The sequence below is a fragment of the Rhopalosiphum padi genome, chromosome 2, assembly GCF_020882245.1.
Source record: "Rhopalosiphum padi isolate XX-2018 chromosome 2, ASM2088224v1, whole genome shotgun sequence".
In the NCBI taxonomy this organism is placed as follows: Eukaryota; Metazoa; Arthropoda; class Insecta; order Hemiptera; family Aphididae; genus Rhopalosiphum; species Rhopalosiphum padi.
Window position 1 is genome coordinate 26,316,440 of NC_083598.1, and position 19,407 is coordinate 26,335,846.

Sequence of the window (19,407 nt, forward strand, 5' to 3'; positions counted from 1 at the left end):
CTAAGGGCGAGATTTTTTTGATAAAAATTACAACAACGATTGTATTATAATATATTATAATATAATAGAACGGCTGGACACTAAAAAAACGATCTCAGTATCGTCATCGATGTTCGTGAGAACCGCCGCCGCCGCGTATACATGCATAGATTTGAAAACGAACTAACCCTCGAGGTGTAATTATACGATTTTGATTTCTGACACGTACACAACGATTAATATAATATTATGATATTCTATATACTCAAATTAGGTGCACGTATTACGTAGATTCAAAACGATATCTGTTGTCTTACGGTCTAATATTATGTATAATATAAAGAGCAATGATTTTTGAACCGTGTAGGGGTTACATGATTTACGATGATATACATAAATTAAATTAACCACAACAAAAATATACATAATTATTCAAATAGGTTATTATTATACTATTTATAAAAAAAGTGTACCTATCTACCTAATAACAATGCGTTTGACGCCGAAGGAAACGACAACCCCGTAATAATTATATACATAGGGATAGGGTTGTAAATAGTAATACTATGATATAGTCTCGGACAACGTAGGTATACAAAATTATAGCTAATACAAAAATAAAATAATATATTCAAACATATTGCTGCAGGTGGTGGTGGAGTTAAAACTCGGACGCTAAATAAATTTGGTCGCAGTAAGTCACTGTATGTATTATTATATATAACTATCCTAATAATATATGAAGGTACATTATACACGTACCTACATATTATATGTAGTTGCTTTCCTCGAGTTATGACTTATGATATTAAAATAACAAATATAATATGTAGCCATGTAGGTACTTGAAATGGTTTACATATACAAAAACATTTATATAAATGTTGTTAGATGTATATTATTATATTATTATAAGGTTTCTTATATTATTACATGACGTATATTTACGTTTTAGACACGTTATGGCAACAACTGAATAGATTACAAGGTTTTTTATATCAATATGCGCGTTAGAAAAATGTTTGCGGGAAAATGATCCTGTACAACTTAATATATTATATTGAAAGCAATGATCATTCAAGTGGTTTGTTATGCACGTGTATATATTTTTATAGAAAATATTCAAATGTAATTAACGAACGTCGCTATTCACCAGTACCTACATTTGTAATGATTGAAAGTATCTCGAAAATTAATTCAAAAATTTAATACAAAAACCAGTATGGGGAATTCATCAAAAGTTTTTTCTACCTTTTTTTAAAATATAACTCAAGTAGGCAGACAAATCGAAACAAACGGTCATCATAGCACCTACAAGAATATTATAAAAAAAGTGTATATTTAATTAATTTCCAACATTTCGAAAGATTTATGTACATTATATACAACATGTCGGCTGTGAAGTGGCCCGTCAAACGCGAATGGACGCGTGTACCAACCGGGTAACAAGCTGTTCTTATATTCTTTACGGCATTCGCGGTTCAGTCAAGCGTGAATTTTTTCACATTTTAATTTTTATAATTCAATATCTCATACGCACACATCAGCAAACCCGTTCCTCTTTATACCAATGTCCGAAATAATTATATTTTATTCTTCGTTATTATTACTATTTATAATATTCTATATTAAAATATGTTGCCGTCCGCGATATGACGCGTGAGGTCGTAGCACGGTCCAAAACCCCTTTTACACGACATAAATACGGGCAAGAGATTCGTGAGCTGTTCAGAAATCGCACACGAGTTGGTAAGACAAAAAAAAAACCGTTTCGAACATGGTGCATATAAAATATACAACTATAAACATAGAAATACCTATACCTATATTAAATATTGTAAACGTGTGGGACAATCGTCGAGTTTTACTTATATCACATCAATTTTTATTTTAAATACTTTTTCCTTCCGCTCATTAGTATGTTGAGAAAATTTTTATTGTAAGCCAATTGTTAGTTTCTGTAGTATATCATAATATATAAGGTAATCACCAAAGTACTCAATGTTTTCTTAAATCATAGACACATTAATTCAAATTCAGAATATCCACGTAAAGTATACTTAAATAGGTACTCTATTTTCAAGTATAGAGTTTAAAATAACTATACAAAAATATGTTACATCTACTTTATAATTTAAGTTAAAGCGTTAGACAGGAAATTATAATTATTATTCCTTAGTTTAAAAATTTAGTAACTCAGTAAACAATAACTACAAGTTTAAATTTCGATTTAAAGGCTACACATAAAATCGTATACTTAATAATATACAGCAAAAAAAGTTATAGTTATTTGTGTCACCACATAGAACTTTTTAGATGATGTAACAAAATCTAAGTATTCATAACAGATCCTTTTGAGAACACAGCTAATAAGTACTTTAAATAGGCACTTATAAATTATTAAGAATTCCAAAAATCAATATTTGAATAAATGCATTATTAAAAGATAGAAGGGATGAGCTTTACGAATTATCCTTTATATACACAAGTTAAGTGTAAAATAAATTCGTGCTTTATTTACGATTATATTATAGAGATGTTTTTTTTTAAATCTTGAATCACGCAATATCTTAGGAAATATAAGTAATTTAAAATTTTAATAACAAACACTGATAAAATTATAATGATCGCAGTCATAAGAAAATATTTATTTTAAGCCAATTACAATAATATACAAACTTAGTAGAAGAAATATGAAGATTATTAATAAAAAAAAAATATTAGGGCTACGGCTCTCCAAAATGTTGGTCCCAGTTGATGTGAAAGAATCACCTTATATGTCGTATTAAACGATTCGAATACGAATACCACAATAATTATTAATTAAATACTAAATAGGTATATATATTAATTGTAATAACGGATATGCAATCATATATGGCGGTGATACGATCGTTTCGAAATCGCATAAATAAATTATATTGTTACAAGGGTAAAACAATAAGGAATACATTTTAATCATCAGGAAAAAATAGAAATAAATTGTCATATGCGCGCGTGTAGCGTTTGATTCTGCACGTCGGACTATATATATTTAGGTATACTATTTTTCCATAGCTAATATAATATTATAATGGCTACACCGTAAAAAATAATACTAACCAGGGATTTATCGCATGAATTTTTTCACTATATTAGTGTATAGGTACTTACACACATACACACACACATTCACATCATGAGGGAGACGTTGCAACAAAAACTGATGTCGTGTTCACGACCGCCGCGATTGCATTCGACACGTTTCGCAGGCGATTGGTAACACGTATTCATATAATAATAAAAACATGTATACCAAATACTTATAGGATAAACCTACACAAGAATATACGATTTGCCGAGAATCAGCTGAATACGCAATTTGTGCCAACTTCTTAACGGTGTGCGTGTGCCGTCACGAGACTACTTACACGAGCACTCCTCTGCAGGCTCGGCAGAACACAAAATTAGCCGAAAACTATAGTATAAACTAAAGTATATTATGGTACCGATGTCATATATATTATTATTTATATTTATGGTTTACAAAAACATTTCCAAAATGTGATAAAAACAAAAGAAAATATTTTTGGATGCGACTAATAATATTATATATGGCTAATAATATACGTTAAATACGTATTATGTTATATTAGGTTGCAGTAAAAAGTAGGAAATTTAAACTTGAAATCTCAGACTAAAAAAAAATTGTGTATGTCTATGAGTTTATTTTTAGAGTTATTGAGTTAATTTGAATAACGAATTTATCTCATCTAATTAATTTTAAGGAAACTATTTGCAAATTCGCAATACTCGATTCTGTTATTAGGAACTTTGCAGTTTTGTTTTGTTCATCTTTTATGCGTGTATATAGGTAATTAAATCAACATATTATATATTAATATTATAACTTAACTAACAAGGCAATTAATAAAACACATTTAGTATTATTATAAACGTAATTAAGTTATAAGATAAGACGTTTCTATAGTTATACCATAATTAGTTATTAAATAAAAACACATCACTAAAATATATCGACACATATATTATAATATATTATATACATTGTACGTAATTTATTATGCCTTACACACCGACGATTTTTTCATAGCTTTTGCACATCTATTGATTTAACAACAGCAAATTTATTTCTTTATGTACACATAATAATATATCGTGTGATTTTAGCAACAATATTATATCAATTACCGTCTTTCGCTCACATGAATGTGAAATATACAGTTGACAAACGCTCAATAAGAACACATTTATTAATAGTTATATTTAAGTACAGTTTGCATTACAATATTACAAACAATAATTAGTAATTACAAGTGTAGGAGAGGCTATTAAAATATCTCTTTGCAACTCTTTGGGCGTTGGTGGGAGGAGGCGGGCAATAAGCAATATATATATATAAATATTATAAACAGCATAAGCATAACATTATGTACAGGTAGTTATACACATGCACCACCGCGAGCATCGGAAAACAACACTTACTTTTTCCTTTGACGAATTCGGACGTTTTCTCGACGCCGGCCGCTGTTGCCGTGGCCGCGTGGAACACCAGGACGGCAACTAGCAACAGCCTGCACCGCCATAGTCGCCGGAGAAAAACGGACGGGAAAACCGCATTCATGATAACATGTTATCACAGCGCACGGACTGCGGTTACACGGGCGCATCGCTCGTCACACGACATAGTCGATTGGATAATACGATTCGTGACAGGAGCGTGTTACACCGTTCTGACGCGACGCGGACGGTATCTATATATACCTATATATTATGTATATTATACGAACGGGTTAGCGCGACCGTCGGAGCATTCGGGATTTTTATTTTTCCACGACGCACTACGTCCCCGCGGGATCTGTGCCTACTGGATAAAACCGAATAGCTGAAGTCGGCGAGCGCTAATATCGCGTGCAATGCGCTGCTATGCCGGTTCGGACTGAGCCACGGGCGCCTTATCGGTTCTGTAAAAGAAAAAAAAAACATCACACACACATTCTGTATAGAGTTTGTTATTTTAATTTCTCGACGATGCGACGAGGAAAAAAAATGTATTCAGTGCGAACAAATGTAGGCCATTGTTTGAGACGTGACCAACGTATATTTAATATTATATCACGCATAAGCGAGTTATTTATTATTATTTTTTTTTTCACCACCGACCGTTCGAGAGAGTGTATATATTATAATGTTATAGATCATAAACACTGACTGCGACGTTTGCCGATTTTGCATATTATTTTGTTATAATATATTTTGTGTATACATTTAAAAAAACAAAAGACCCAAGTGTATACGTGTTTATTGTTTCTGTTTCAACCCCAAATAATACAAAATACGTTTTTCATATAGGTACTACTAATAAAAATAATATCGTAATATCGTTTTGGCTAGGAAAACAATACAAAAAATCGCCAGACATTCCACGGGCGTCTCTCCGCAGAGCTCGTCCCCCGGGGGCGCTGACGTTAACCCGCTGTGCCTGTGCGCCACGCCGCCGTCCGATAACGTAACAACGAATATACGTATATGTACATATTATATTAATAACAATATGGTCACAGCAGGTAGTATGTATATATCGTACGTAGGTATAAGTAGACATCACATATTACATATGTAGTATATCGGCCACCACCACCGCGCGAGAATCCACCTCGGAGGGTCGTAATTAAATTTTTCAACGTGACGAATTATTATTATATTATACCGATTCGATAAATTTTATTATCGTATATAAATGCATGCTCGACCGAGAGGCGGGTCTGCAGCGTAGAATCACAAAAACCAATTACATTCTATGTATACGTATTATATAACACACATATATATATATATAGGTATATACATATATACCTATGCGTGTGTGTGCCTTGAGGGTCGGGGGAGGAAAAACAATAATGTGTATGTACAGCGACGATCGATTGTACGAATATAATATATTATCATTATTTGCCGCGAGCGATAATGATACACTTTTATATTGAGATTGTAAAATTGTCAAAAGAGATAATATTAGTATGATTTACCTGTGAATATTATACCCGCGCGCGAGTTCTGCAGTGTTGGCATGTGTATTATACGTACCTTGTTGTTATTACTTACAAAGTTATAACTTATTAGGTATGTGAACGCACGGCGTAACTATTGTAATGACGATTATTTTCGGGGACTATTTGACTGTGTACACGAAATCGCAACACTTTAGGTTTAGATTGATTTTTTAGCTATATTATCACAGCGATTAACAACTCTAATGAATACCTACATTATTTTTTTACAATTTGTTTATACGCAATATTAAACAATCTATGACTAATTTGCATCATATTTGTGACTGCGTGTCAATCAAACACTATTATAATTTATAACAAATTGTATTAAACCATACCTACGTACCTTATATTATATAGTCTCTCATCACCCAATTGTCACCGTTTTCGTGGGTTTATTTAAATAATTATAAAATAAAAATTATAGTCAATGATACAAGTACCCCGAAGTATTTTTCAATTTAATTCTTTTCAAAAATATATAACTTTAACGATGGCGCACTGACAACGTTCGTTTGCACACATGTAGAATCATATTATTATACTACATAATATTATTATAAATTCGTTTACTAACGCGCGCTCGTTATCACTGCAGTTATTATGTTATACATTAGTCACATTATAGCAGTCGTGTTGTGTGCGCAAATGTGTAGTCGTCAGTTTTTCCGATTATTTATTATAAGTGCGTAAAAATACATGAGATTGCGTAAGCATATATATAAAAACGGCGCCGTTAAAAAGTGCTTGCTAATTAACGTTCGCAATGAACAAAACCAATAATGCCTTTTAATCGACGAATTCCTAAATAATGATTTGAATATTTTTCGCGGCAGTTAATTAACGAAATTACGTTTATTATAATAGTTGTTGTTAAAAAATACCGAAATATACTTCGCCTCTTCTTCCCTTAACCCCTCTACCCAACCGCCGAACTAATAAACATTTAAAATGTATAATAATCACTGCAAATGCGACCACGTTTATCAAAATGAACAATATATATGGCGCCAGAAATATTGCTAGATATGACATCAGCTGTATTATAGTCTTGAAATTCTTGCCGTCCTTGGTTGTACACGAAATGCCACGAGCTCGTATATAGTAGTGGAATAACATGCTGTACATGCTATTGACGGATTAAAACTATTCCAGAAGACTTTATATTACATATTGTAAAATAGAACACTAGTCTCCTTCTATTTTATATTATATATATTTATCTTTTTATTAAACGTGTTCAGTGTTCAGTAAGACTTTGGTTATTTAGTATTATTTTACATTATTTAATTGATAAAAAAACAAATTTTCTAATAATCATAAAAAATGTATAGTCTAAAATGACCTCACGAGTGCTAACAGAAGTTAGCTCTTAAAAGCATAATGTATTATATATGTGTTTAATGGCTTTGACTAAGATTGTAATAAATTACAAACATTATTCAAATTGATTACCATCAGAGAATGCTTGTGTGTTGTTTAACACGCAATAACCCGTCATCGTAAAATTTCTTTATGTATTACTTTAAAAAATCAAGAAATAACATTTATCAATACATCAAATAGTGAAAAACAAAATACATATAATTCATGGATAATTATCATATAAAGAAACATGTATGTAATATGTATCGTGTAATTTTATTGGATTAGACTACAATGATAAGGCGATTGTTATAATTGGATTTAAATTTATTATTTTATAGGTACATATTATATTATGTTTAATCATTATCTTAGATTATTCTTGAGTCTTAACCATTGTCCACTAAAATTTTTGATAAATATTATACGTTTAAATTTGTCTACACTGCAGTGAAACAAAGTTCACAGTTTCAAATGAAAAATTTAGCGTAGGAACTCAATTAAATGTATTTACCAAAAGTGTATTACATATCTACCCACACAGCTCTACATAATAATATAGTAGTTATTATTATAATGTTAACCGATAATAATACCAAACACTCTATTACGACCTTTACATTCGTGTTATGAATAACATATTAAATGTTTTACAATATTGGTTATTTTTCGTAATATTTGTATATTACTATACAAAAGTAAAGATGAAAAAAAAATCGTTTCTCTTAACTGTTGTACACACGAATACACGATATAAGAGCCGAAGTCTCGTAGTTTTAGTCATGTGACAATTATACGCGTGTGTCGTTATTAGGAGAGAAAACACGTGCAATCAACAAGTGTGTTCATTGATATAATAATAGTATACAGACGCGTTTAAAATGTATAATCAACCGATAATATTTCGTCAAATTTATGCATAGTAGATAAAATATAAAAATTTAATATAATTTCAGATATAAAAATATATATATATATATTATTAGTTTAGTATATACTATGTATTATGTATAAGAAATTTGAGAGATTTTAGTAGTTTGGATGTAGCCTGCCACAGGTACAGTCATAGACTTGGGAAAAACGCAGGAGATTTTACAAAAATGGAATACCTATAATAATATTTGACAGCGGTCGTAGGGTTTTTTTTAAGTATTTTTTATTCTTTTTTCTAGAAAACACGTCCGACAACCTCCACTGCTATGGTGGCGGTATAGTACTGATCTCGGCTAGAAGGTGAGTGGAGAGGGATGTCGGTTTTTATTGCTGGCCGCAGAGAAAACAATATAATATTATTATTATTATTATATTCTATGTCCAAGTACTTTTACATAAACGTTTCTCATTTTTACAAAAACTGGTCGTAAATGTTTTTACCCTCTTATCGATATAATATATTATCTTATAACGTATATAACGTATAGGTAGCCTATTATATATTATATACCTCACACGTAAACGAAAAATATGTGTGTGCATATATAGCCTGTGTATACTTATTGGGCTGCATTAAAATGTAGGGGAGGGGGCCACACGGAATTATATTATATTATAATAAAAATGATACCTAGCTGTTCACCGCTGTAGGTGATTCGCGTTTCGAACGCGTTAATTTTATGCCTACCGCCAGCAGCGACTGATGCTGTAGTGGCGGCGTCAGTAACAATATTTACACGTCCAATAGTCGGCGCGCGGTAATTACTACCTTTGGGGCAGTGTTCCGCGAGAGCAGAGAGAAAAAAACATTTGGGAACAAAACGGTTTTAATGACTGCGGTAAACGACGTTTAAAGTGGCGGTGGCACTATGGGTATGCGCGAGTAAATCGTTTATAAGTTAAAATATATTATACGTCGCGGGCGCTTAAGATACAATAAATTATATGTGTATGGGTATAGACGGGCGGTTTTTTGCAAACGGATTTTTTTTTTTTTTTGTGGCGTTTACTATTAATCGTTTTGTACGACCCGAGAACGAAATGAAATATAGGTATAGATACGTGAAATATAATTTAATACATGTGATGGGTACCTGGAAACGCATGCGTACCAAGCACAGCGACCGATTTTGAGTGTAGCGGCGGCAGATGGGTTTCGCCTCGGGGATAGTGTCGGCCGCCGGCTGATTTTTTTATGGTTTTCGCGAGCTTGTGTATATTTTATTCGATTTCCAGTGTACGCCAATAATTAGTCAGACGGCCATATATTATACTATTATAAATTATTATAGATGTTAACCGCCGCCGGTTTTGTCTTTATAGTTAAAACATATTCTTGTATTCTACTCCTATACACCTCTTTCACGTAACTCTTCTCCGTCCACATCATCTTCGAACCCCTCATTAGCCCGATACACTGCCTAGTGCCTACCTATCTTTATATTCGACACGACTACTCGCTCACGACACTCGACACACGCGTTTTTTCAGGTTTTTCATAAACGCGCGTATATGTATATATATATTATATACAAATAGGTATTATACTGACTGTAATACATTTAATAATATTCGAAAAATATTACACCAATCGCTGAACCACGACTTATACATTTATATACATATTGAACCTAAATGATAATACCTATACGTGTCAGCTGTAGGCATTATTACAATCACGTAAACATTTTCGGATCTAGTCATTGCAGCGCGCACACGTTTATATGCTCGACGAAGAGACTCAGAATCCTTCACGCGATTGAGAAATCGACATTTTATGTAAATCTAGTTTTCGATTTGGTTTCTTTTTCTAGTCTTATGGTCGTGGGCGGTTATACCATAGCGTTGTATAGATATAATAATAATATAAACACTACCTACGTAGATACGTAGGTAACAGTTTTAAAATAAAATAACGTGTGTGTTCATTTTTATATATTTTTTACCAGTGTTAATGCACGGAACACAATTTTCTGCAGTGGATATTGTTGAATAGAGTAATAATATTCTGTAGTAATACACTCTACACCATTTTTAGATATCTACAGCACTGTTATGCCGTATTTACTATTTAGGTTGTATAAAAACTGGACAATATATTTGTCAGAGGAGCAGTACGTTTTCGATTTGATATTTTGGTGTGCGGTGTACAACAACCAATGACCATATAGTAATATATAGTTTTTCTGGGGTCGGAATTATACATGTATCTGACTGGGTATCGGGTGACAGCGATGTTTCTGTTTTTTAATGAACTCATCTTCGTATCGTGTGTGTATATATATATATATATATATATATATATATAATATAATATATTATATATATATATATAATATAATATATTATGTAGGTACATATAGCGGTCGCCGGTCGGGTTTTTAATGGATTTCTAACAATAAACTGGTATTCGTGTCCGACATGAGTTTTAATGGCGCACACGATTTACACGGATTTGAGAAATAATATTATAATGCACATAATATAGGTAGTGTATAAACACAAAATCTAATGTCCGCACAAAAACCAAAACGTACATTACAGAACACAAACACACACAAATGTATAGGTACGACAACGATGTAGTCGGGTAACATATGCGGTAAGATGTATATTATACCTATTGGTAATATATATATATATATATTATGTAAAGTCACGGGCGCGCTCGTGATACGCGTTATCAGTGTGCCGTCTGGTGTCCTTGGCGAGAGAGAGCGGCGCACCACTTATAACAATAGCGGGCTGGAGATATCGTACCTATACATTATTATTATAATATGGCTGCACATAATAATAATAATAGTATGCGTTTGTCTTATACATACATATATATGTATTATTATAATATGCTTGTATATGGGTATGTAAAGCGCACAAGCGGTGTTAAGATTTATGGGCCGGTCTGTGATATATAATATAAACGGGCGGGAAAACAAACCCCGTGTTGCAGCGTGTATCGCGAAGACAATGGAAGTGCCCACGATTGTCGTGATCGCGTTTTCTCTCTATCTCTCTCCCTCTGTACCATGCGCATAGGTACGTATTCTACATACATACATACATACACATTATATACACGTTATATTTATAATACACGGGTATATATATCTAGACGATCTCGCGCAAACGCGCCCCGCCCACACTGTCGCCAATTAAACGACACACGACGGCGGAGACCGGCCCGATGTGCATCCGTTGCACTCGCACGCACACAACAATATATATATATATATATATATATTATTATTACGTATATAATACACATGCGTCGCTATTATATCGCGCAGGGTTATTTTGCATACGCGCCGTATTTCATGCCACACACATATAGATATATATATATATATATATACATATTGTACCAATAATATACCGTATATTTGCGGGAGTGTGTGCGTGTGTGTGTGCGCGAGCGCGCGTAATGTAGCATTGTGTTTGTTTCTCCGGATGACTCTTCGGTGTACACAACTCGGCCGTGATCGTCGTCGTCGCGGCAGTGTACCTATACACAGTTGCAGCGGCAGAGCGGGGAAACTGGTCCGGCGCATTCCGATGAGAACGTTTTTACACCGGCGGCGGCGGTAGCGAAGTCGAACACCTCGACTTCAGTATTTACCGCGGCGCGGAGGAGCCGTATGCGTGTGTATATACACATATATACATACCACGGTCCACGAGTGGCGGCGGCCGATCCGACACATTATATATAGTATAATATATAATAATTTATATAATGAGTGGTGTGTATGCCCCGAAAATACACTGCTATACACACACACTTGTATATATGCTTAAAAACGCGCAACATCAGTCGTACCACGCGCTCGAGTCCATAGGCACAATGTTACACGAGAACGTAGGCCGGCGGATTCGGAGGAGGGAAAAAAATGTATACAAAAATAAAAAAAAAACTTGAAACTCGCGGGTAATCGCGCTGTACCCACTAATTTTCGACGGTCGCCGCTCCGCCGAGGGCCCGTCGACGATGAGCGGGGAGACAAAATATATATTCTGGTTTTTCGGCGCGCTTTGCCGCGCAGTCGTCGTGATGTACGACTGAGAGGAGGTGTATTTTTTTTTCACCGTCTTCGATTTCAATATCATATGTGTACCCAAATATATTATTATTATAATGTACCGTCGTGCGGACACCCGGTACACGTTGCAACATTAAACAACCACTATATATTTATGTAGTATTTAGGTATATGATACGTTATATACACATGGTTGTTATACGGTGGATACATCACGAAAAATACCATTTATGCGAAAGAAACTAATCGCACTTCAGGGGGGGGGGATAAAAAATGGATAGCCAGCCACTCGTCCCGTTTTTTCCCCCATAATGTTCATTACGTATTATTATATATTGCGCCCGTGCGGAATAATGAACGACGATCGACAATGAAATTCTTGCGTATATTATAATAATATTATACAAAAACCAATCGGCAAATACGTATCGAATACATTATCGTATTATAATGGCGTATAAATACAGATGATGATGGGCCGATATACATATTATTATATATTATACACTCGCGCGGCGCACATATATGTCGTACTGCAATGTTACTACAGCTCCAGTCGGCGGAATCCGGTGCCGGCGATACCATCGATAACCTTGGTCCGCGAGGAGAAGAGAAAAAATACAAACCAGAAACCAATTAAAAAAACTTTTACATATTATTATACTATTATCGTGCACGCGTCTGTTGCGTACAGTTGTCCGCGGGCCGCCGCCGCCGTTCGGACGACGACGAAAACAAAAATATATTATAATACCAAGCCCGACGATATCGATCTGTTTCGCGCGCGACCGAGAACGTTTCGGTGGCGATGACGGTAATTAGACGGCCGGACTAGTGTGCCCTCCCCCGAAACGGTTTTTAGTCTTTACACGGACCGCACGCGTGACTCCTCCCCTGCATCACAAATCGGTTTGCCGACGCGGTCTGTTACGCGGCTCGTCGACCACGTCGCCGACGCGACTTCTAAAGTCTAAACTCCTCGCGATCGCCGCATACATGGCAACCGTTGCCGCGTCCGTTTGCAATAACGTTGCACGTAATGCACACGCGGCAGCCGCGGTCAGTGCCGTACGCACGCTGCAGATATACGCGTATTACATATTATAAATGCATATTACACTCACACGCACACATATCATACCTATACGGAGCCGACGATAATATACGCCCACCGGCAAGTTCCACCTAAACCAGAATCGTCAGTTTGCGGCGACCAACAGGTCGGGTGCCGGAGAGGAAGGTTCGGAGACCTTGGACGGTACTAACCTCCGAAAAAATGCGCCTATGCGTGTATCTATTATCGTTATAATTATTCAACGTCCGACATGCGGACGTATCTCATATATACCTTTACGCATCATATATATATATATATATGTTGGGTGTACACGCGCGTGATAGGCGTGTTTGTGACGCGTATATACGTACCGACGATCGTGAAAATGTACATGTAGATGGCCAGCCATAGGTGGTATTCGTCGAATAAATAATAATTGATTGCTTTCCGATGTGAATCGTCCGCGCGGGATATATTATGGACGGTTATTAAAACGGCGGCGGCGATCGAAAGGTCATCGCGCAAGGCATATTATATAGTGTATAATTTATATATATATGAATAGTGGTGAGGTATACTTGTGCCGACCGAATTACTATATGTATGTGTGTGTGTGTAGCTGTTGCTGTTGACGAGACGACCCCGTTTTAAAAGGGAGAACGCCGACGAATTAATATTATACGACTATACACGACGAGTGCGGCGTGGTAGAAATATTACGCGGCGCGGTGCAAACGGCGTGTCCGATTGTTTCACGTCAGTCATATACGATAATAATAATAATAATATAGCCATATACACGTCTCGTGTCAAAACCACGGCTCTAAAACATTTTAATTTCTCACGCGTCTTTATATATAATAATGATCTCGAACGCGGCCCGCTATAAGGCGGCATAATATATGTATTCGAATCGTCGTCGATTATAAACAGCAGTATGCGCCGTACATAATATATTATATAGTACACGATATTATACATCGTACTCGTGAATTGTTGCGTACGGAACAAAGGACGACGGTAATATTACATATTATTATTATAAATGTATAATGAATGCCATTGGTCGCGTGTGTGTTGTACGAATAAGGATTCAGCTGTACGTATAATTATAAAGTACTTATTAAACGCGAGTAAAAAACGTAATAGGCCCAGTAAGCGCGAGTATAGAACGATTTTGGTTAGCTCGACGTTTTTAATGCGATGCATATACCTATACGATAATATGCAACTTATGTATGATCGTAATTCGTAATATATAATGTATGCATCGCGATGTAAAATATGACATGTACATGGCGCGCGAGGTGTGGAAATGAAACGTCGTATCCGGGCGGCTCTGTAGCCATAACACTATAATATTATAGCCACCTTCGTTGTTGTTGTTTTTTTTCTTATTATTATTTCGCAAATCTCTGTGGGTGAACCTGCATGCAGCCGCCACACTCGCGAGCTACACTTTCACCTAACACGAGTTGGTTGGTAGTGTTGGTACTAGGAAACGTAAATTCTTTTTTATTTATCGTATTTATTTTATGCGGACAGCGAATACGGGGTTTATATTATAGATAGAAGCAAATGATTATAGGCTTGGAGTTGATAAGGGAATATGGAAATACTATCGCTTATTCCGGGAACTCGTTTGGGAAAAATAACGAGTTGTATTTTATGCGTAATTAATAACTACTATATTACTCCCCTATTTGCCCACTACTATGCAATATCATTGATTTTATAATAAATAATTATTAAAAAAGCAATCTTATTATTATACCTGTGTACATTATATTATTGATAAGTATAATAAGCGCGGAGAACCGAGATATATTCGCGAAAAAACGTAAGTAATATCAGTATATTAAAGTGTGGTATATTTATAGCGTCTTCTTCGTTGTCTCGCCGTAAATTAATAGTAAAAATAATAATAATAATACAAAATATTCAATATCGTTTATTAGATTATTATATACATATATACATACATAGTTGTGGTTTTCATAGTTTGTAAGGAGAGGGATAGGGAGAGTGATTGAGAAACACACTGGCGGCTCGCGACCACCAATGGCAAACGAAGATTTCGACAGGTGTACGTGTTTGTGATTTATCGATTCGGTTTACAGCCAGTTTGGCGTTCATGGTATAGGTTTCCTCTGTATAATGCCTGCAGCTCGTGTATTCTGGTAATCAACAAGTAACGATCTCCCGCTGGGAGACAGCTCCACGAAGGGGAAAAAATATGAATACCGATATTTTTCATTTTCTCTAGCTATATTATATATTATGCATTATGGAATCCGCGTTCGTTCCTAAAATTGTCTTTTCTGCGAACGCGCGAATGCAAAACGCTTTTTGAACGGTGTATTTCACACACATCGCTCGAGACATTATTGATGTCTAATATTTGAATAAGTAAACGTAATTGTTTGTGCATGGATCATGATTTTATGTTCTTACTTAATTTTTGTAAATACCACTGTAGAAATCTATGTATTTTTAAAATACATTTATTAGTAGCTAACTTGTTAGTTAAATTGTAGGACCAATCCAATTCATATATTAATATTAATTTGTCATTTAAAGGTAAAATATTGACTTCTTAGATTTAATTCAATTGCTTTTAGTCAGACAAATAAATGGCAAAAAAATATTGAATTCCACGATGTATAATTGAAATTATTAATATTATCATTATTATAGTCATTATCGTTGACATTTTATTGTTTTATTTCTGTATTAATGTCCTGCTTATAAACATTTTATGAAGGTTGCATAAAGTAATAAAAATAGAAATGTTGCCACAATAATGAGAATAAAATATAAAACGAGATATAAAGCGAAAATGGATTAAAAAATATACAACCGCGTATAATGGTTGTTTGAAAACTTTCCACTATACGACGTACGTATCTACATCTATATATTATGCATTATATACATATGCATATGGGTTGTAATAGCTACTTGATTTTTGGGTCAGGAGTAAAAAATAAATTGAATAAATGGGGTTTTATTTTATTATATATTAAGAATGTTTACAGAACAGGACATACACGATATTAAAATATGAAGTCAACACAACATCATTCTTACAAAAGAAGGCGGTGGCTTGAAGATTGCATTTCACTATTAAGTAATGTAAATAGGGGAAATTAAGAACAATAGTTTTTTATACTCCCTAGGAGATTTAAGAATTATTAATCTATTCTGATTTCATAGAATAATATATAAAAATATGATTCTGTATAATATTAATAAGACATTGTATGTGGCATTTCATAATAATTTTGTGGCTTAAATTCTCCGGTGGTTATCCACTCCAAAAACTATTAACTATACATGAGGATATTTGTTGCGCTGTATTATAGTCGTTTATATTATCGGTTCTGAAAGATATAGAATTCAGTTAGCTAAATCGATCACCATCTCAGATAATTTGTGTTAGTTATTTTTTTTTAAATTCATATTTTTATTAAACCAAACACATTTGATATTACAACTAAAAGTTTATCTTCTAAATTTTAAAAAAAGAATGAGACGTTTAAAATTAAAACTATCATTGTACTTTTTTTGGCTTATTAAATAAAAAAAGCAACGTTTAATCGGTCGGCATAAACTTCAGAAAGGAAGGGTAAAAAAAATGTATGAAAAATGTTATTTGTCTTCGAGAATTTGATGTAGACAATCGCTTACAGAATATTTGCACTTGTTCTTTGTGTCGAATCCTCTTGCAGGTCAGTTTTTTTTGTCTTATAGCCCGTAAACAAAGACCAATTTAAGTTATCCATGAGAAGGGTATAGGGGGGAGCATGGGAACCGGAATTTCGACATTCTAGCCGTAAGACGTTTTGACACTTCTAAAGACCTTTCTAAATCGTATTTAAATTTTAAATATTATAATATCATTTATAATATTATATCATTTATATCCCTTAACATCGTATAGGTATAGTAGGTACACCATACGTAATATACACGAACATTAAGAAATAATATTTTTAGAAGAGATAAATGCACAGCAGAGGGAGGAAAAATTATAAGTACTGAGATGAAATCACTGACAAATGCATACCTATATACATATACATATAAAAAATATTTATTTTTTTACGACTCAGGCACGCATAAACCGGTTGAATAACTTGCGTAAGAAGCATACTATCGCATTTTATTGCCTATACCGACGGTTGACTGTACAAGTAATGAGAATTTGTTTATATTGTTTAATAATTCCATTAAAATCTCAAAAACCCATTTCAGTTTTAACCTAAAACCATAAAATAGTTGTACATTTGTCTATCAAAATAACTGTGTGAAATGATAATACATATAACTTATTTTTTCAAAACAAAATCTGTCATTTAAAAATTTAAAATATATTGGGAAAAAGTACCTATAGTAAAAGTGTATATTTCTAAATAATACACAAATGTAGCCAATGTAGATACATGATAGTATAAACTTTTTTAATAAAAAATATTTTCAGATAAAAATGAAACTATTACGAATTATCAAGATCCTGATGAGATAATAATATACATAGTTAATGGGTTTACGTATAATTTTAGTATGATAATAATATTTTTCTCCTCATTTTTAGATGATTTATGATTACATTATTGGTACATATAGTGGTTATAACAAATCGTGTACTCGTATCTTTCAAAAAATGTTGATCGTGTGTTGTATTTTTCCGTAAAAATAAAAAATTTCTCTGATGCAGAAAGAATGTAGTCGTGACCGGTGAGCAGCGTGAACTTGTATAATATGTATACCGTATATACATATTACATGCATACAGCTCGAGGACCGTTGTGAACAATACAGCTGTCATTTATTTTTTGATTGACTCATGTCTTCCTAATTATGGAAATTTTTCGAAAAACAACAAAATATTAAATGCATAGGTAGGAATTAAGTCGACAATAAAATATCAACTACAAGTATATACATATATTATAAATACAACTTAAAATTGTTGTAATTAATTTTATAGATGGAAATTAATTTTATTTGTGTCAATTTTAACTATATAAATAAATCAGTATTTAAATGTTGAACTTTTATATTATACATGGACGCTTCAGTCTAATACTTCCTTCCCCTGACCTAGTTTGTTTTTGTATTTTTATAGGTGGGTAGTTTCTCTATCAGCCTACACCGATTTTTTTTCATAATGTAATCAGTATAATCACTTGTTCTCCATCCTAAAACCTATAAACAACTGCTGTTTAGAATAAATTGTAACAAATGATTGTTTTTTTGCCAGTTTCATAATGGAGTTTACTAAAGTTTTACTTGTATTTTAAAACGCAAATAATTATCGAGTATAAATATATTTTTAGATAGGTACAATCGATAAAATTTAAACAATAGGTCGTTTGATTATTTATTGATATTACTTTCAACTTGTTTTTCTAAACAAATGTAGTATACTTTATGTATATACCTATATGATTTTTTTAAAATTTTATTGCCGAAATAACTCAAATATGTTTGTATTAATTTATGAGTACCTACCGTTATTTAAAATGCCTCGTGCAGACACGAACTAGATCAAATGTAACATTATAGGAAATATATTGTATGTAACTATATATGTACCTATTACCTATATATATTATAATGTTATACATAAACACATTTTTATCTCAGCGGCCATATAAAATTATATTAATGTTTAGTTTAACGCTGGCTAATAATAAAGTACGCTGTATCTGGGCCGTGTGATCACGAAGTGTTCGTGGGCGGTTACCAAATAATAGCAGATAGTAATTTAATTTCAGGACTGGATTTTTTTCCTCTCTAGAACCGCACCACACAACAGGTGTAAAAGATGTATCTGTGACCCTCGCATATGACAGCGGTGTGGGTATTTTGGCGCCAGCCGATATAATAGCTCCTCGGGCCCCTCTTCTTCATATATACGTACCTACTACACACATAATCTCTATTGTGAGTACCGCCGAGGTTCGATTATTAA

The 19,407-nt window shown here is 33.7% G+C and overlaps 1 protein-coding gene across 5 annotated transcripts in view; it reads right to left on the reverse strand.

Annotated features, from left to right (window-relative positions):
• LOC132922485 (epidermal growth factor receptor) overlaps positions 1 to 19,407 on the reverse strand; it is a 77,665-nt gene that overhangs the window by 12,004 nt on the left and 46,254 nt on the right. For 3 of the 5 annotated variants that reach the window (XM_060986042.1, XM_060986041.1, XM_060986039.1), the window contains exon 2: positions 4,465 to 4,943. The exons of 1 other annotated variant lie outside the window; for it this stretch is intronic. In XM_060986042.1, coding sequence (XP_060842025.1) covers positions 4,465 to 4,603 — 139 coding nt within the window. In that variant the 5' untranslated portion in view covers positions 4,604 to 4,943. Of the gene's footprint in view, positions 1 to 4,464; positions 4,944 to 6,378; positions 6,545 to 19,407 lie in introns of those variants that run through there. One more of the 5 variants, XM_060986040.1, reaches the window with a different exon arrangement.